The sequence below is a fragment of the Aedes aegypti genome, chromosome 2 (genome assembly GCF_002204515.2).
Source record: "Aedes aegypti strain LVP_AGWG chromosome 2, AaegL5.0 Primary Assembly, whole genome shotgun sequence".
NCBI lineage: Eukaryota > Metazoa > Arthropoda > Insecta > Diptera > Culicidae > Aedes > Aedes aegypti.
In genome coordinates, this window is record NC_035108.1 from 140,279,096 (window position 1) to 140,300,547 (window position 21,452).

The following is a 21,452-nucleotide window of genomic DNA, read 5'->3' on the forward strand; positions in this document are numbered from 1 at the left end:
ATTATATAAATTGAACATGTTAACATATCAATTCTGCCTTAAATTAACGAATATTATCATAGTGTCCGGATATTGGTACCGTCCGGATTTTGATTCACCATGGTACATAGTTAGACTTAAAAAGACCCTCAGCAACATTGAAATTTACGTGATAGGTGACTAACCCATGATCCATTTTTTGTACATGCATTTCCGTATTGCTAAAATCGAACGGTAAAATTGTCAATATCGAATCGTGCTAAAACAAAATCTGCCAAAATCAAACGGCACTGTACATAAATTGAAATGAAGTGAATGTTGTGCCTCATATAATACTAAAAAAATAATTAATTCTTGGACTAACCAAAACTGTAGCTTTTACCCTAGTAGAACCAGTCGAAAAAGGAATATTCAAACATGTTGCCCGTCACTGTTTGCTATCGAGCAAAAACTTGATATGGTGCACAGGGCGGTAACATCCAAGTACTAAGAGCGAAAATGTAAGCGATTAATATACATAAAGTTGCAATTTGCCTGTTTCATATATTAATTTTGATGAAGAGCATTGGTTCGTATTATATACGTTTAAAATAAAAACATGCTCTACTGAGCTTTTGGTCTGTCTAATTGAATGATTGTATGAACTTATCAAACAGAGACATACAATGCATGAAGAACTCTTGTATTATGACATTATATGTTCATGTATCGAAGATGGATTCATTGTCGCGTTACGGAGTACACTTTTTAAAATACACGATTTCAGGACTTCTTCTGAATGCTTCATTGAAACTGGTTCCTTTTCGAAACGTGTCCTCATATTGTCATCCATAGGAATTGCATTTCCTTTCTAAAACTAATGTATGTCATCCCCCCGTTGAGCTACATTTAACTTAATTGAAAGTATGTTTTCAAATATTTCATATCGGTCAACGCTTCGCGATCGTGATCTGTTGTGCAAGATGAGACGGTCACTTCTCTGCAGTATCAAAATTGGTAGCTTCAGTAACTAATTTAATGCAAGCTATAAAAAACGACCTATCCACAACTGTGCACATGACCTTATGGGTGAACGCTTTTTTCGGATAATCACTCTGAATGATGATAGCTGCGTTTCGCATTGATTTCCGCTCTCCGTTGGATGCTCCGCTTGAAATTCGGTCCTGGCAGCTGTATGTGTAAACATTTTCGCGAAGTCTTAGCGCAATTAGGTACTCGTTCCGCTCACCTGGTTACTCTTTGGACCCATCACCGATTGACGGAGTATTAGTCGCTGAACACATATCTTATGACATGGCTGAGATACATCATTCTCCTAAATTTTAACACACCAAAATAAAGTGCGGAGGTAGCATCAGTCTTCGCGGAACAGTAGATTAGATCGCATCGCGGAGCGTTTATCACTACCATGGCCCATCAGGAACAATACTTCCAACACAAAGATGGCGAATACACCCCCGCTTCCGTGGATTTTACCAAAATAAAAAATGCTCGAAAATCGAAACAGTTTTTTGTGCAAGTGATAAAAGTGGTGGTGATGTTCATTCCCACGTTGGTCACGGAGTGGTATAAGTATCTTTTCGGGAAGAAGAAATCCGTAAAGGGTCAGGTTGCTCTGGTTACCGGTGGAGGCAACGGACTCGGGAGGGCTTTGTGTTTCCGATTGGCCAAGGAAGGATGCCTGGTTGCGGTGGCAGATATTGATATGATTAGCGCCGAACGCACGGCTGCCGAAATTCGCAACCTGGGAAACAAATCGGCAGCATTCAAGGTCGACGTTGGAGATCAACGTTCCATTGAGCAGCTGAAGATTGATGTTGAGGCGCAGCTCGGTCCGGTGGATATTTTGGTGAATAATGCTGGGCTGTTGGCGATGCTGTCACTCTCGGAAGGAAACACCGAAGATGTGCAGCGGATCGTGGACGTGAACTTTACTTCGCATATTTGGGTGAGTGAAATTATAGTTGAAAATACGTTTATTTATAAACAGTCCGAGAGGGGTTCAGGATTTCTTAAGCGCCATGCAAGTTATTATCAATTAACACTCTTTTTCATAATCTTCTTCTTCTTGGCATTACGTCCTCACTGGGACAGAGCCTGCTTCTCAGCTTAGATTTTAATGAGCAGTTCCACAGTTATTAACTGAGAGCTTTCTTTGCCAAAGTTGCCATTTTCACATTCGTAAATCGTATCGCAGGTACGATAATACTCTATGCCCAGGGAAGTCAAGGAAATTTCCATTACGAAAAGATTCTGGATCGACCGGGAATCGAACCCAGACACCTATAGCATGGCTTTGCTTTGTAGCAGCGGACTCTAGCTACTCGACTAAGGAAGGACCCTCAATTTACACTCATTTAATCATATTTTGGTGCAGAGGGTATGCTGGATATTGATTCCATGACTTTTAATTCACTTATTTAGGTACTCGGGTAAAATACCTGTTTAATTTTTATGCGCAATAGTTTTGTGCAAGTGTATTTGTTTGCGAAATCAGATACACATTTCTTTCGAAGTTGGAATAAAACGACCTAAAACTGTTGTTTATTTTCTATTATTTTAAATGAGTTATTTATTTATTTATTTATTCATCTTCGACCAGGTCGCACAAATTACTTTCTTATGTATTTATGTTAAAATGCTTCACGTTCATTCAACACATGCATTACAAAAACTTTGAAAAACAACAGTGGCACCTTCAGGTAACAAACTATATAAAAGCTTAACTATCTAGTCCTTGATCGGCTTTCAGGTCTCCACGCGGTCTTAGAACTGTTTATAAATTCAAGGCATGTTATTCCATCCGGACAAATTTTAAAAGAGTGCAAACAGTTTGATCCTCAACTACAAATGTTTTTGACAATAATGGAGAAACGTTCGTAAAAAAAATCAAAGTTAACTGACCGGTGTAGTGAAATATCGCTCGATGCATGAAAGTTATCTGGGTAATACGCTCTATTTCAGTTTTCAAAAGAGTAACGTCCGATTTCGTCACAAAATCATTAGAGGTTTCCTCATTCATTGTATTGCAATAGCGACCGTTTTCAAAATAAACTCTGCAGGAATTACATATCCAAAAGATATTTTGATGTTAGCATGCGCATCCTTCATCCAACACATTTTCCGCCGAATTGGGGTAGATTTTCACAAAATCCCTCACAGCATCCTCCGCGCAAAATTCAACTTTACATACGGTACAATAATTTTTCATTTTGCGGTTTGGGAAACCCTATATCACACACAAACAGACGTAACACTTAGAATAAATTTCTTCAAAATCCATCGCCCAGTTTATGCCATCATCATCTGGTGAGCATGTTGCACGAAATACTGTTTCGTACTATAAGACCTACAGATGGCGGCAGTATGGAACGTCAAATGCGAAGAAAAACGATACGCGCGCCTCTGGTTGTGAGATTTGTAACATAGCAAATTTGAAATGATCGTTTAATGAGTGGTCGATGGAAATTTCGTCAGTGTAACGTCTAGTTATCTGTCCCTATATCTTTAACAGTACTTCACAACTTTCAAGTAGAGATGGCAGCACAGTCGCTCGGATGATATTGATGACGTTCTGATTAATACGGTGCAGAAACCAGTTAGAGATGGCGAGGTCCGTGTTAATAAGTATTCAGATCAATACGATCGAAGGAAGGGCAGAAATTACCCGATTGTAGATACGGCAATTTGCTTTAAATTCAGTTGAATGCAACAAACAAATCAGAATCCACAGCTTATAAAACAGCTCCGGAAAGCCAGAATACTACCGACTTTTTGATACATCCAATCAGATACGACAAGAAAGCGTACAATAAAATGACAATCTTTCTCTTTAATGTATATGAATCCTCTGAGTAGAACTTCTATTTACTGGATACGAGTAGCTGATACTGAAAAAAAACTGCAAGTGGTAGTCGAAAAACGCGTATCTGTCAAAGATAAGCATTAAGGGCGGAATATAAAGGCACAACTTACTCCAATCTACTTTTTAGTTTCTCGACAATCTTTGTTTTGTACAACCAAACACTCCAAACGCTAACAGAGTTGGAGTTTCTTTGTTGTACTGTTTGAACTTAATGGCCTGTGTTCGGTATAATATCCAAATTTAATTTCCTAGTTTCAAATTTATGTTTTAATCAGTATTGCATCGCTTATTTCAAATCCAGATCCTGCGGCGGCGGTAACGCGCAGAAGATATGCGCGCAATTCAAACGCAACGTCAAAATTCAAGTAGGCTTGGATTTTTTCGTTCCTCAAGGACGCAAATGTTTCAAATTTGCTAAATCTGAAACACTTGGTGATTTTTATTATCACTGCGACGGTATATCGACATTTTCAGATAATTGCATTACGTGGATTTATCTTGCAGAGCACAATAAATTGAATTGTTATCGAAAGCGACACAACACAAACAATATATCTTGTGCGTTGAAAATCTATTGTTACAATCCCAGCATATAGGGACACAATCTCACGACAAAAAAGGGCACTTTTAACTGGTAAATAATCACTGAAAATCAGTTAATATTTGCATATGAAGGAATGACGAAATAAATCAGGTGAGTCATAGTAGAAACCAGTGGGGACCAAAACACTTGAATTAAGTTTTTGTTTTTTTTTCAGAAGATTGGCAAATTTTGCTTCCACATTGTAGTTCAACGTTGTCTGAGCACAACAGTATATGTTCAGATTATTTCTCTAAATCACAAGAAATAAAAAAAAATAAAAACCTGAATTTTAGCTCATTGAAAGACGAATAACATGATGACACAAACTGGGGCAGATCGCTGTTTTCGACGGCCAAAACCTCTAGTACTCTAGATATGCACCCTAGAGGTTTGGTGTCTTTGACAAAGTGTTTTGGAATAACTTGTACTATATTTTGACACATTCAGATTTGATCTAGATAAGTGAAAACTGATCTAGATCAGTTTTATCTTTTTATAGGAGCGTCCTAGCAAAAAACTTTCTTCTGCAAAGTTGTTCATTGAGGCATTTTTGACATTTCTTCGGAAGATACTTACACTCTATCACAGACAGTTTAATAAAAACAGTCAAAAAATCGATTTTGACCGTTTCTTCATACAAAAAAATTATTAAAACATATTTTGTCATCAAGTATTACAAGTTTAACTATAACAAAGTAAATTTACATCATTCACTAGCAAAATTTTCAGATTTAATTATGTTTTTGGTAAAAACAGTCTAAAAATAGTGTTTTACAAAATCCAGGATAACTCATGAAGCGGCAGATGGCGGCAGCTAATTTTTTGTATACGACTAGCCAATAACGTAAGTTTCATTGTCGCGAAGAAAGAAAAATGGGGCCACTTGGGGCTTTTTTGTTATTGTGGTTTGAAAATTTGATGAAAATACAGTTAACTCTCCCTTACTCGATATTCCGTAACTCGATATCGAGTTAGAGAACCATAGTAAAAGTTGGTTTTCATGGCTAACTCGATGGCCCCTTGGATCGCAGTTGCATTGGTTTTGTGTTCTGTATTTTGATACCTCTCTAACTCGATGGTCCCTTCAATATCGAGTAAGGGAGAGATAACTGTATGTTAAAAAAATGCTCAAATATGCCTCAATGAACAACTTTGCAGAAGAAAGGTTTTTGCTAGGACGCTCCTATAAAAAGATAAAACTGATCTAGATCAGTTTTCACTTATCTATATCAAATCTGAATGTGTCAAAATATAGTACAAGTTATTCCAAAACACTTTGTCAAAGACACCAAACCTCTAGGGTGCATATCTAGAGTACTAGTGGTTTTGGCCGTCGAAAACAGCGATCTGTCCCATTGTGTGACAGCTCGTGTTCTATCGAAAAATGGTTCCAGTTTATCGTGTACAACTTGTTTACGACAAGTGAAGAAAACCATGATGTGTGGATAAACACTAGGTTGACTTAGCAATAATGGATGAACGTTTTAGTCTAATTTGCAGCTGGTCAATATTACGTTGCATAAATTTAAATTTTTGTTTGAAATAAAAAAGTAAAGTAGTTCCAGGGCTTAAAATTAATCAATAATTCGCTTTCATAGTCAATTCCGAACGACGAATCGGACAATTACAAAATCTCAATGTTCTTTTTCCTCCTTTTCTCCTTCTTCTTCTTCTTCTTCTTCTTCTTCTTGATATAACGCCCCCACTGAGATGGAACCTGCTTCTCAGCTTAGTGTTCAAAGAGCACTTCAACATTTTTTTTACCTGAGAGTTTTCTTTGTCAATGTTGTCATTTTCGTATTCAGCAAGAGTATCAAAAAAGTCAACAAATTTCCATAACGAAAATATCCGAAAAAAAGAAAACAAGAATGTACGTATAACGAAATCACCTTCTGCTTTATGCAATGCTTAGATGTGTAAAGATTCCATATAAGACGTCGTCAATAAGCCTTATACGTAAAAAAATGGAGGAGAAATGTGTACCTTTCTATATACCTAAAATCCTTGTGCAATGCGAGGGAACAGGATTTATTGTGAATAAATCTGTTATCATATACGACTCCATTGATGATACCAAAATTGATTTCACAGCTGCTACGGATTGATTCGACTTACTTTTTACGTGTATACAGAATGAAACAAAATGCATTGACGAACTCAGGAAATATAGTTTAATGAGAAGAAACTCATCAATTAAACAACTTCATCTGCCGTGTAAATGAATGTTATGTATAATTTTGTTGTTGTTGAAAGGTAATTGACGGGAACCTATTTTTTCAAATTTCTCTTCGTGATAGCCTGTTTTTCATCAATCCAACCTATCGTAGAACGGCCTACTTACTTGCACTGAATTATGCAGTGTCGTATAGTCAATACGCCACTGAAAAAAGTTGCGATAAGACTATTACGCAACGCTTTTTCATTACGCAACTGTTTTGAGTTTCGTAATGAATCATTACACAACAATTTTCAGAAAATGCTTCGCTAGACAAATGTACGACTCGTACCGCAAAACTCATCATTCTGCATTCATTTTCATTCTTGTTGCGTTATATTGTGAAATCGTGTTTGGAGCATTTACATGCTCCTAGACTTTTTCCAACTTAAATGACTCTTAATTTTTTTTTTGCCTTAAGGCTGGTTTGCTACTGACAAAAAAAAATCGCCTATGCGTGGAAAATCTCTTTCAAGAAATAGTCCAAAATCACATTTTTCTGATCACAGTACGAAGTTGAGAAGAAATGTGATTTTAAAGGGGGTTCTCTGTAGGAAATTTCTTGACCCATTCAGTCAAGGAATGTCTTTCATTTTCTTGAGCGAAACAGCATACTTAGCTTTTGGTTTGTTTGACTTGAAGACTTGAATAATATTTAGCAAGGAAACTATTTTGCTTTCTAGGAAAATTTAACAAATTGTAATAAAAATTATTGATTTTTTTTTGTATTTAAACGTTATCACACAGAGCCCATGTCATCTTTAATGGAAACAATATTAATGTGTCAATAACTTGACAGACTCGATCAGAAAAACTTGTTACTTCTCAATGAAAGCTTCTTGGTATACTACAAAATTATACATGTTAAAGCCAAGCATGGGAAAATTCACTGACTCACACGAACACCACGGATAAAAAAATAGCAACACATCTGCAGCTACCGAATGTTCAGTAAAAAGAGAACCGCACTGGAAAGAGTGTAGCGTGAAAGCGTCGAAACTGATTGTGTTAAAGCGAGAAGCAGAAGGAACACGAAGAGAATATACCAATACACTTGTACTGTGAGGCACAAGTGAATGTATTTAGCATCCATTCGCCGAATGCATTGAACTGATTGAGTGGATTCCCATCCACTGAATGATTCCGTAGTGTATATTGCCAGCCAGTGAACGCTCATCAGCACTCAAACCAGAGTGCCATTTGAACGGGATCAGAATTTAAACAATCATTCTGTATTGCATTCAGTTGCCTTCAGCTTTCAGAATTGGTAGTGACTCAATCAGTCGCTTAGTGCTCGCTGAAGAAGCAGAATGGGCACCAGAAATTGAAACGTTCAGCTTGGTTAAAGAAACGGCCAGTGTTGTCATATTAAAATCTGTATCTTTTCCTTGAAATATCTGTACTTCTGTATCGTTGAGCAAAATATCTGTATTTTCAATATGTTTCGCTAAAAATTGATATAACTATGAATAATTTATCAAAAAAATCATGAAAATGCCAATCATTTGCAACTACATTGCTGAATTTTCTCAATTCAACTTAAATTGTAAGAATTTCTGCTTTGTTCAAATATTTGTATAATCAGTATCTCGAGCAAATATTGCTCGAGAGTGCTTTGTGATGGCTCCAACAATTGAATTCGTTTCGCGCGACTCTTTTTTTTTATCTACTGTGTGTGTTAAGCGAGTTGATTCAAAAATTGAATGTGGTTCGTGAATGCTCGGTTCGGGATGGATTATGAACTGCAGTTTTTGGTCGATTTTTCGAGCGGTACGTGCATTTTGATGAGCAATGCTAAGTTACGGTTGTTCGGTTGTTCATTATTAAAGGAGTGACGGATTGCAGAGGAGTTTCGAAAAAGGAATTTGGTGAGTTTGTTCTGATTAGCAGCGCATGATCTCAATGCGTAAATATCAACCATTTGTCGGCCAGAACGTTTACCGAACGTATCCTATGGCACTACCCTTTCCATCAACATTCCACAACATCCCGTAATACCTATGAGAGGTCGTAGAGTTCTCTGCATCTTTCTTAAGTAGGTATTCAATCAATCATCCTTTCCCATTCCCCAGCTTTCGCAAGGACGTGGCCAGGACAGCTCTTGATTATTGGAGGATGCGTCAGTCTTGTCTAAGAGTTAGAGGTTAGTCCCAAATTTCTAACTTTGGTAACGGACGGGAAGGAGACAACCCTCATACAATGGTCTAGGACTGTACCACATACATTTGTGCGAAATGCTTAATGCTAATCAGTATACATTTAGCAAAAATGTGCATACATAAACTGTATATCTGTATTTTTCCAAAATATCTGTAATCTGCATGTACAGATTTTTGGTCACAAAATATACGAGAAATCTGTAAAATACGTATAAATCTGTTTCATTCTACTTCGTCGTAAGCGCTATTATTAGTCGTATCAAACTTAAAATGTTCCACTACGGCGGATATTCCAGCTTACCTGCAACATAGATTAATTTTCCAAGTGTAATTTTATGAATGCTGTCGAACACGATTTGAGAGAAATACTTAACAATCGACACCAGTCACACCACTTTATGATACAAGTTTCTTCCCGCCTCCCTATGTGACTTACTTCGCCAGGCACTTATTTTCACAATGGAAAATCTTCGTACTTCTTCACTGAAGGATTTCATTCCAATCACACACAGTAAAAGTTCTATAATTCACGAAATTTCATTAAATTTCGTCAATGACCGCGCAAAATTGAGAATGTAAACAAAGTTCAATCCGTCGTGCTGAGAAAAAAAAGCTTGTGCGCATCAATGTGTGCGCGATGCTCGACGTAAAAATACGGTTCCTTTGATTGTGTTGTTTTCGCTGCACTGTGAGCAAATGCCATAATTGTACGGTCAAAAGGAATTGTGTTTATATGTTTGGGCTGAATTTTGATGACGAATAGTGTATTCTAAAGGAAATAAGTATATTCCATCATGCTGAAGGAATGGAGGGAGAAACCCGTAGATCTATATATTCTAGTAAAACATTTGATCATAGAGTTGATATGTTGCGTTTTGACCACTCAATACATCACTTAGGGCTCGTTGTGAGACGAATCTGGAAACTGATTGCGACAGAAATAAAGACGATAAGACGGATTGAGAATACGGCAAGATGTATTTTCTTTGCATTATTTCAAAAAAAGAGAACAAGATTTATCATAATCTTATTGTACAATGCTAAAGCCGTTTTGTGAAAGAATTTTTTAGCCTTGGTTTGTATCAGCATCATTCACTGCAATACTGGGAAAATTGCGGTTCACTGATCAAAGCTTAATACGATGGATACTAGCACATCACCCTATGTGGCAACCCTGGAAACGGCAAGCTCGCTCCCGACTGTGCGTGAATGCGAGTAAGGAAAACGCAATAACAGAGTGAGTGCTTCTCATGTTTGGTTGAAGCTTATGCTTATTTTTGAAATTGTCAAATGTGTCAAATAACCAAACTTATTATAAAAAATAAAAGCGCAGTCATTGCGCCTTAGTTGCTCCGGCACTGCTGTGATTGCACATTAGTATTCTCACCATCAAATTTCATCGAATAGCAAGCACGTGACTTGCTTTAACTTTGTTATTCTTCTTCTTGACATGACGTCCTTACTACAGAGCCTGCTTCTCAGCTGAGTGTTCTGAAGATCACTTCCACAGTTATTAACTGAAAGCTTTCTTTGCCTATGTTGCCATTTTCGCATTCGTATATCGTGGGGCAGGTACGATGCCCAGGGAAGTCAAGGAAATTTCCATTTCGAAAAGATCCTGGACCGACCGGGAATTGAACCCAGATACCTACAGCATAGCTTTGCTTTGTAGCCGCGGACTCTAACCACTCGGCTAAGGAAGGCCCGGCAATAATTTTAGTATAACTTTATTCATTGAACCTTTTTTATATCTTTCTATAGTTTTAAACTATCTTTCTTATAGTTGAAAGCAATAGAATATCGGATTAACTTTCTTTCTCGGGGACGGCTCTGGTGTAGTGGTTAGACTTCACGCCTCTCACGCCGAGAACCTGGGATCCAACCAAATCCTCAAAATAGTCACTTATGACGTTAAAGCCATAGTGACGATTTGCTTTGGAAGAGAAGTTAAGCCATTGGTCTCGACATGAACCACCCCAAAACTAAAAATCTAATTAACAAAGATAGAAAAAAAATCTATATTTCTTCAAATGACTTCTTGAAATTCAGAAAACGAATAAATATGAGCAAACTTGAACCTTTTCTTCTTACTTTGGATATAACAAGATCAAATTCTTATAAACAAAGCACTTGAAATGGCGTTCGTTTTTTATCAAGAACGAGAACAATGTATGCAAGAATGAATCAAACCGGTGAAACTTTATTTATGCTTCATCAAATGGTGCATGCACAACGAAAAACAACAAAAGCTTTCGTGCTTATCGTTCTGCTAATTGAAAACCAACCGGCCATTTTCACTACAACCAAATCAAAACATAACTGACCTAGCGTGTCGCGTTCGCTTTCAATGCTTCGAACCACAGCTGATCTTGCTGAAGGACGGCAACCTATTGGAGGTCAGTCAATGAGTTCAATAAACGTGCATATTAGAGTGCTGCCAGATGGGTATGCGCAAACATAGCGCTTATAGAGCCGGTTATTCTGTGAGCAACGCTTAAACTACACGTGTAGCTGGTTTGCGATCGATCTGCGTAAACCCTGTCGCCATGTGATGTCACAGTTGAGTAACAGTTTGAAACACGAGTTTTTTTTCCAGCTATTGAATATGACCATTGCTAATGTAAGATTTCAAGGTCACTAATTCATGTTGAAGCAATTTGCTCCGTAATAAAATCTACAAGCTTATCAGAAATCTATTTTTATGGCTGATTATAATCGTCAGAAAACATTGGAGGGAGCTATACGCAAAGGGGTGTAAGTGATATTTTGATTGGTTTTGAGTTTAGTAGACTGAAAAATTCAAGTGTGAAGTGGGTTTGAAGCTTCTGTTAAAGATTTATAGCTCAATTTCAAACAAATGTTATAAATGTCATGGTGGCTTGAATGCTAAACTTTCACTCCAAATGTTATAGCAAATTTTAAATGAATAAAAATAAAAACTTTTAAAGTTAAGTATATTACAATTAACTCTATTTTTGGCATTTTTATGTAATATTTAGTATGTATTTTTCTGTAAACATAAGTTCATGGCTAGTATAAAATATACCTGTCATATTATGTGTCGATATTTTGTGTTTTGGCCAGCGAATTTTTGCTCCACACTTAAAAAAATAGTAAATGGGTGAACATTTTGGCACAAGTTTTTCAGCAAAATTGTACCCAATATATTGGAGTTTCACTGTGTGGAATTTATTTCTTTTCAACCGTATTATTGAAAGTATTGATTATTCCACTAAGACGAAATTTTTGCCCCACCTCACTCTACTGCTTTCTAGCTTTCCAGCGTTGTTGTAGGAGGTTTATCGTACAACATAAAACATAACACGATCGTAGAAGTTTTACTCGTTGTTTTCAGAAGCAAATTGTTGTCATTTACACCCCTTTGCTTCTAAGCCCCTCATTTATATGGCTGCAGCTTATTACAACCATAATCGTTTACTTGTTACACTGATGAGAACAAAATGATCAACACACTTTGTCTGACGTTAAGTTTAATGTGGTCGGATCATTAGCAACTATGTATATCTAACACGCACCAGAAAAAAAAGCCCGTTTGCAAAATGGCGGTCTACATGGTATTGTAAAATATTAAACTGTTTGACAGTAAGTTGATAAACATGCTGTGAAACTTTATCAACAATAAATTGAGCAATAAAAACATTTGTGGCTGATGAAACCTTTTATTATCGATGCTTAAATTAAAGAGGGCAGACGATTTATTTTTTAAAGATTGCTAGCTAGATTGAAACCAAATGTCATGAACGTCATGATTGTTCAAATGCTACTAGTGTAAGAGACTTTCACACCATTCACATAAATTATATAAATTGGTTAAGATTTAGAAAACTTGCAGCTGTTTGTTATTTATTTTGACTAATTTTTATGGAACCAAATATTGGATTATATCATTTGATCAGTAGCAATAGCCTTTTTATTATGAACTTGCATGTATACTTTTTTTTTGCATAAGAGGTTTGAAACCAGTTTCGTTCCATAGCGGGGAAAAAGCTCGACCCAAATACTAGTAAAAGGAGGAAATTCCAAAAAAAAAAAAAACAATTTCATATTACACTGCGTAACAAAAATAGCATTTTTGCGTGTTCCAAGGATCATTCGATATCTTAAGTTAGTTTTCTGCCTCAGATTTTATCCAGAACTATATCCATGATTTTATCCAAGAATTGATATGGAATCTTTTGAAAAACGTTCACAAAAAAACTCTAAAGGCACTTTGAAGAATTTATATATAGAATCTTGACATTTTTTTTCTAAATTGTGATGATTTCTTCACCATTACTTTTTTCAGTAATTCTAACAAAAACATACCGTAATCCGGGGGCAAATTGATCACTATTTTACATCTTTTTGTTATGATATCCTTCGGAATTCAAATATTCTCAAATAAATTTCGACAAAATCAGTACTCCATTGATCTTTATCAGTTTATCTATTCGACTTTTCCTTAAATAATATTTAACACATCATAAAAATAGTTTTAATATCAAAAATTGAAAATGACAAACGGAGGCGAAATTAATCACCATATAACAAATCAGGGGATTTTTTTTTATTATCGTACAAATTGGGCCGAAGGGTCTCAGATTTTCATGAAACTTTTTACACAGGCAGGGCTCATGGATATATGAATAAAAAAAAATTGAGAAAAATTCAGGGTCGCCTATTTTTCCGGAAAACTCAGGTGGAAATTTTGTGTTTTCCCTTGACATTACTTACCTTAAAAAATCATAACTCAAGAACGAAGCATCGTAGAAACAAAGTTTTTATATGAAAATTTAAGCAAATTTTCTCAAAAAGCCAAAAAAAAAATGAACTGGAAAAAGTTTTCCACAAAATTTTCCACCGTTGGGAAAATTCGTAAAGAAAAGCCGGAAAAACTATGCCCGAACTCGTGGAAAATTTTCAAAAAAATATTTTCGAGAAGGTAATTTTATAAGCTTTAATCACTGACATTTTTGGAATGCACTTTTTTTTTCGTTTTTGAGTTATGGCCAATTTTGTGAAAAATGTCCAGATGTGCCATATAAGACTATTCTTTGAAAAATCATAACTCAAGAACGAAACATTGTAGAAACAAAGTTTTTATTTGAAAATTTAAGCAAATTTTCTCAGAAATCCAAAAAAAATATGAACTGGAAAAAGTTTTCCACAAAATTTTCCACCGTTAGGAAAATTCATAAAGAAAAGCTGGAAAATCTATGCCCGAACTCGCGGAAAATTTTTATTAAAATATTTTTGAGAAGGAAACTTTATAAACTTCAATTCTAGTAACTTTTAGGATGTACTTTTTTTTTTGTTCTATTTTGTAAAAAATGCAAAGATTTGCCATACATGCCTTTTCGTTTAAAAATCATGACTCAAGACTCATCATGACTTGTCGAACCGGTAATGGAGCACTTCACGCAAATTTTCATCTTTTCCGTAATCCACCAAACTCCATTCGAATGAAGCTTACTGATGAGGCCTTGGCTGATCGATCGTAGATTTATCCTTACTGATTTGTGGCCGTCCAGTCCGAAGGGGTTACAGCATGAAGACATATAGACGAATACAGAATTGTATTCGTAATATTGAACTTTGTCCATTTCAACAGCTTCGGGAAAACTTTTTTCACTTTCCAAAAATTAATAACGAGGAATATACAGCTGATAGACAACACTTGCACTTTCTCACTGCTCTTTGTTAGTTTTTGGTAAACTTATGATTCTCAAGCCATTTCAACGCTTTAAACTTGAATTGGTAAATACCTATTTGTCATATTGTCTACCCATTTATTTAACTGTCAATTTTATAGTTACCTAACAGGAAAAAATTGCCTAAATTCTGATTGAAGAAAACTTTGTTTCTATGTAGTTTCGTTCTTAAGAAATTTTGTTTATGAACTTATAAATTTGTCAATATATAATTCAAACAGCTCATCCTAGCAATGTTTTAGGAACGATCATGTTTTAGGAACGAAAAATGAGCGTATTGAAAAATATTGTAGGATTGGATCTTATTGATCGCTCTTTTCAAAAATACTTTGTTTGAAAGCTGGAATAGCTAATCGGGTTTTAATTATTTGTTTTCATAAACAGTGAAAAATGTCCTGGGAAACTGATTCCATTTCAAAAATTTCATATTTTTGAGATAATTTGAGTCCGGTTCGACAAGTCATGATGAGTCTTGAGTCATGATTTTTAAACGAAAAGGCATGTATGGCAAATCTTTGCATTTTTCACAAAATTCACTATAGATCAGGAACTAAAGAAAAGTACATCCTAAAAGTTACCAGAATTGAAGCTTATAATGTTTCTTTCTTTAAAATATTTTATTAAAAAATTTCCGCGAGTTCGGGCATAGATTTTCCAGCTTTTCTTTATGAATTTCCCCAACGGTGGAAAATTTTGTGGAAAACTTTTTCCAGTTCATATTTTTTTGGATTTCTGAAAAAAATTGCTTAAATTTTCATATAAAAACTTTGTTTCTACAATGTTTCGTCCTTGAGTTATGATTTTTCAAAGAAAAGTCTTATATGGCACATCTGGACATTTTTCACTAAATTGGCCATAACTCAAAAACGAAAAAAAAGTGCATTCCAAAAATTTCAGTGATTGAAGCTTATAAAATTACCTTCTCGAAAATATTTTTTTGAAAATTTTCCACGAGTTCGGGCATAGTTTTTCCGGCTTTTCTTTACGAATTTTCCCAACGGTGGAAAATTTTGCGGAAAACTTTTTCCAGTTCATATTTTTTTTTTGGATTTCTGAGAAAATTTGCTTAAACTTTCATATAAAAACTTTGTTTCTACGATGCTTCATTCTTGAGTTATGATTTTTCAAAGTAAAAAGTGTCAAAGGAAAACAAAAAATTCCACTTGAGTTTTCCGGAAAAAAAGGCGACCCTGAATTTTTCTCAATTTTTTTTTATTCATATATCCATGAGCCCTGCCTGTGGAAAAAGTTTCATGAAAATCTGAGACCCTTCGGCCCAAACCCGTACGGTAATAAAAAAAAATCCCCATCAGATTTAAGAATAAAAAAAATCGCTATCTACGAAATTTGGGTCATCTGAATCAGAAAATGATGTTAAAATTCTTACAACTCGAGTGTTTTATCATTTTATTACAAATTTAAACTTTGAAAATCTGCAGAATACACCTGAATGTAGGCAATTTCCCTTGAAATAAGCACATTATTTGAGAATAAACGGTTTTATGAGCAAACAACTACACTTCTCGAGCAGAAGAAAATAACTACTGAATACCAAACTAGATAATATACTTACAATCTGAATGAGCTGTGAATAAGCCCTGCATAAGAGGTAAAATACCTCAAATAATACCTTCTGCATATTCTACAAATACCAAGCTGATAATTTAATCAGGTATTGTAATACCTAAATAATACGTTATGGATTTTCATATAAAAGTGATTTTTTTTTTTCAATAATAGTTCAATACATCCAGCAGTCCTTAATACCTATCGAATACCAAAATGAAGTATTTTGACCATTTTTTTCAAATACCATTATAATCCCGAAATGAGGTATTGACAACTGAACAATACCTAATTATGGTATGATACCAAAATATGATATGCATAAGTTATTGCGAGTTATTATTCCTCCTCCTCCTCCTTGACATGTAGGCATAGCAGCAGTCGATTGTTTAGCACCGACATTTTCCAACCGCGTTGCTTACACCTTCAAATAGTAAGAATATTTTTATGCAAAACTGAACGTTATAAAAATGAAATAGTTCAAAATCATCATTAGACTTCTATAAACTAGAAAACATGGAATGTCTGTAGTGCCAATGAAACCTTCAGCATCCTTGGGAGGAAATGTTTTTTGGTATCGACCTGATCAAATTCGCCGCAGTGATCAATTTGCCCCCGGATAACGGTACTGAGAATTTCGGAAGCATTTTTCTAAACATTTATCTTAGATACCTCCTTCTGGAGTTTTTCTACTTTTTTCGAATTTTTTTCATGCATTCCCACTTTAACTTAAACTGAAAATACATCCATAGTTACGCTTCAAGAATTCTATTTTTTCTATGTTTTTTTTCTTATAGGATTCATCCATCTATTTTCTTTTATATTCTTTCTTAGTGACACAATTAAATAAACTTGTAGGAATTATTCCTTATATTTTTTTCTGGATTTTGCTTTCAATGACTCCATAAATTATGTCAAACGTGTCCGCAAAAATCCATTTTCCATTTTTTTTTTTCTTCTAAAAATCCCTTATTAAAATTGTGACCTACAGGAAATTATTGTTTTTGCTGAACACTTTCATCTTTTCATGAGAATTATTCATAAAAATCCCACAGGTTCTAGGAATTCTAGGAATTTACCGTTTTGTCTCAAATTCCGAACAGACTCATATTCCGAACACTCGGTTTTTGTATGGCGACTTGGTTGAAATGTTTCGCTGAAATATGTCATCAAATCACTACGAAATGGCTGTCAATTGCAATTAAATTTTAACGTTTTCAAATCTATTTTATAGCTCTGGAGTAGTGATGATTCTCTAGTTCAAGACCAGCAAGACTAGCTCAGATAAATTTATTTGCGAAATTATTCATTTGAATAAGATTTTTTCGTGCTGTTCGGAATTTGAGTCAAGGTGTTCGGAATATGAGACAGAATGAACACAGTGTTCGGTATTTGAATCAAAATGTTGTTTCATACTTTAACGTAAAAACAATAGTAAACAAGTCTAAATAAATATTTTTTTCGGTACACCCAACAGCTAAGGGTTAGACTTTATGAAGAAATTTAAATTTTCACAAATATCACCTAATTTATGCCTATCAGATGCATTTGAAGTCACTGCTGACCTTAAGTGTTCGGAATATGAGTCAAAACGGTATCTAATGGCTCCTCAACGATTACACCAAAAGTTTTTCAAAGAGCTTCTAACAAATTTAACTGAAAATTTTCCTTAAGATGTGCCTCACAATGTTTTAATGAGATTTTATTAATTCATTTTGTTTAATTTTATTAATGTTTTGATTATTTTTTTTTAACTAATAATTTGTTCAGAAGATCATTACCTGGTACAAAGATTTCCTTCATAATTTAAGCAATTTTTTGAGACTTATTCAAAACTAAATAAATTATTCAAAAATAAATGTGATTTTCCTAGGAATTAATAGGTTTGAAAATTCAGGTATATATTTTTAGCGATCCCATAAATGATTCACCCAGAAATTTCTCTAGAAATGCATTTCGTTCAGATCCAGAGAAGAAGATTCTATGTTCAGATCCAGAAATGAAAAATTCCATAAAATGTTACTACAGAATTCTAGAGCAATTCTCAAATAAATTCCTTGTGAAACTCCCTGTGAACTGTTATTGGAGATCTGAGCAAATTTCCATTAGTATTTTGAAAGCTATCATTGAAGAAATTTTTGAATTAATTTTTGGATGAATTTTAGAGATCTTGAAGATGTTTATGAAACAATACAAGAAGAAAACTAAAAAGGAGAAAATGAAATAAACAAGGTTGTTCTCATAGTTATTTTTGGACTAACGAAATAAATCTAGGATACATTTCTGTATGAATATTTTGAGAAATTCCACATGAAAACCAATGTAGTGAGACATCCATGGAGTAAAATATTCTAAGGATATCTCAAAGCAAGGGTTCTAAGAATTTAGGTATATATTTTACCGAAAATCTTGCATTGATTCCTGAAAAAAACGCAGTATCCCTTATAAAATTTCATGAATTTTTACGAATACAGTACGATGCGAATCGTTTAAACATTTGTTTAGAAATCCTTGAAATGGTTTATGGAAGATTCTTTGCTTGAATTCCTATAAAAGTCATGAGATTATTTAATAAATAACTCTGACAGGATACTGACAGGTTTTTGTACATAGAAAAGTCTCAAATTCCTTGGGGAAATTTTAAAGACATTTTAAAGGATACTTGGAGAGCTTCTAAATCTATAACTGGATGATAATTTAAATTTATTTCTTCTGAAACTTCATAAGGTCTATTCGGGATCTCTATCACCGCCAATCATGTACCCATTTTTTACAATACCCTCATCGAACCCGTTACCTTATCAATGAATTTAATAAGGTCGTATTACATTACCCACTTTTATAAGAGGTTAAGGTTTTACGTCGCATTTAAAAGTTAAGTAAGTATGTCCCCAAAAACTGCACAAGATGAATTAAAGTGTCATATTTTGTGTTTTGTGGGACTGGCAAACCATTTACCATTCTTGATCTTGGGAATCCTCCAAGGTACTGTATGATCTTGCTATATACTGTGTCAAAAACTGGCCAGAGTAAAGTTGCTGCACATTATGATGTTTACAAGGTACAAAAAAGTATCTCAGAAAATAAATTGAACCAAGACGTGTTTAGGACTGCTTATTGGTCGGCGTTAAGTCAGAGTGGACCAAGTAACATTTTGAATATTACTGTGGATGAAAAAAGAAGATGGACGCCCATAATACTTTAGGCTTTCATGAAATCCCTCCCCCGCTCTAACTGAAATCCTGCCTACGCCCATGACTGGTGATCTGACTAGAACCAATACTTCTACCCTATTTTAAAGAAATAAAAAAAAACACTTCCTTAAACTTATATTCAAGATAGACAATAGCTTTAGGTGGCATCAAACCATGTTCCAACACTTCATGCAACATCATGCTCGATTACTATCCTCTCGTTAACTTGAATCCATCACCAACATCTATCTAACAGGCATCAAATCTCTCATATTTTCAGGCAATTCGCGCCTTCAAGGACGGAATGATGGAACGCCGCCGAGGGCACATCGTAGCAGTATCGTCTACCTTTGGTAACAAAAAAAAAACACCATTTATTTTTAACCAACTTGCCTTCGGAAAATTGATCACTTTATTACACCCTATCTATCGCACTCAGGTATCGTCCCATTTGGGCGCACCGTTTGCTACAGCGCCACCAAGTTCGGAGTACGTGGCCTGATGGAAGGTCTCAACGAAGAGTTCTACATGAACGGCTACAGCAACGACATCTTCGTAACTTGCGTCTATCCGGGCTTCGTTGCCACCAGGAAAGAGTTCATGGAGTACCTCGAACAGCTGGGGTAATGCAATCGAAAACGATGACTTTATATTGTTGCGGCCACAGTTGGTGGCGTGGAACTGGATTGCAGGTGTACAGTGTTTTGTTCGGTCGATTTCGTGCACCTTTTGAACAGCGTCAAAACCATTGATTTTAGCGAGCTGGTTTGTTCGGTTTAAGTTTCAAGCACATTTAAGAAAACTTTTAGCGTCATAAAATATGATTTCATGTATCAGGAAACATCTCCGAACAAACAAAATCGCTAAAATCAACAGTTAAGATGCTACTGAAAAAAGCGCACAAAATCGACCGAATAGAACATTGTGCGGTGCCAATAAATAAAACAATTGTAAAATCTTTCAGCTGTCGTGTACCTATCAACACGCCGGATGAGGTGGCGGATACAGCAATCGATGCCGTTTTGCGAAATCGTTGCGAGGTCATTACATCATCCCTTATCATGCGAATCATGCTCAAGTTCTACGCGTAAGTTGTAACAACCACGTGCTAGTTTGATTGTTGCGTTAAAGTATATTAACTGTTCTCAATTATTTTTTGTTTTAGATTTATGCCGAACGAAGTATCCCGGTTGCTACTTGGAATGTTCATTGATAAAGTGCCACAGTTGACGGTTCGAAAGGAGGATTAACGCTCAATCACCAAGAGATGCTTTGTTTAACATTTCCAGTTAGATTTCAGCATTTGTTAACGCTTGTAAATAAACCGAATCATTGATGTGCAATACCAGTTTATGTTATTGTTTTGTTTGAAAATTATCCGAAGGCAGTAATCGTTTAGGCAGTAAAGAAAACGAAACAGGTGCAGGCAAATTAAACATTACAATCATGAAAATTATATAGAACATCAGTCATGTGCAATCCATTCCATATTTTCATTTTTTTATATTTCATGTTTTTTTCAAATAATATCGAAGAGGACGATATAATGGGCAGTTCGCTTTAGAGTTCCGAAGAGTGACGGATGATAAGGATGTTGCCAGTTTAAGGCAAAAGTAAAATTGGAACAAAAAGCAGTTTTCTCTGTAAGGATTTGACATGTTATGATTCTAATAATAGAATTCAACAAATAAAAAAACATTATCACATGATAATAATCGAGTCAACTATTGAAAAGGATTGAAAAAATATTAATTTAGAATGTTTATTGATTGCAACTATTGCTCAATGAAATATAATGGCTGTTATTTCATGGTTTCAGGGACCTTCCTTAGCCGAGTGGTTAAAGTTCGCGTCTACAAAGCAAAGCTATGCTGAAGGTGCCTGGGTTCGATTCTCGGTCGTTCCAGGATATTTTCATAATGAAATTTTTCTTGACTTCCCTGGGCATAGATTGTCATCGTACCTTCCACACGATATACAAATGCATAATGGCAACTTTGGAAAAGAAAGCTTTCAGTTGATAACTATGGAAGTGCTCATTGAACACTAAGCTGAGAAGCCGGATCAGTCCCAGTGAGGACGTAATGCCATGAAGAAGAATAATAAGAAGAAGATCTACCGAGTAACATAGGTGCATTTATTTATTAATAGCTGTGAACAAAAAGCTTAATAATGTTTAA

At 35.2% G+C, this 21,452-nt stretch overlaps 2 protein-coding genes across 2 annotated transcripts in view; one reads left to right on the top strand and one right to left on the bottom strand.

Moving 5' to 3' along the window:
- Positions 1 to 21,452, bottom strand: part of LOC5578284 (pikachurin) — a 783,038-nt gene that overhangs the window by 302,131 nt on the left and 459,455 nt on the right. The gene's annotated exons all lie outside the window — the stretch shown is intronic.
- Positions 1,277 to 20,623, top strand: LOC5578282 (uncharacterized oxidoreductase YoxD). The gene is made up of 5 exons (XM_001663761.2): positions 1,277 to 1,927; positions 19,553 to 19,625; positions 19,712 to 19,895; positions 20,237 to 20,359; positions 20,438 to 20,623. Exons 1-5 carry the CDS (start codon positions 1,388 to 1,390, stop codon positions 20,520 to 20,522), a joined length of 1,005 nt encoding a protein of 334 aa, XP_001663811.2. The 5' UTR covers positions 1,277 to 1,387; the 3' UTR covers positions 20,523 to 20,623.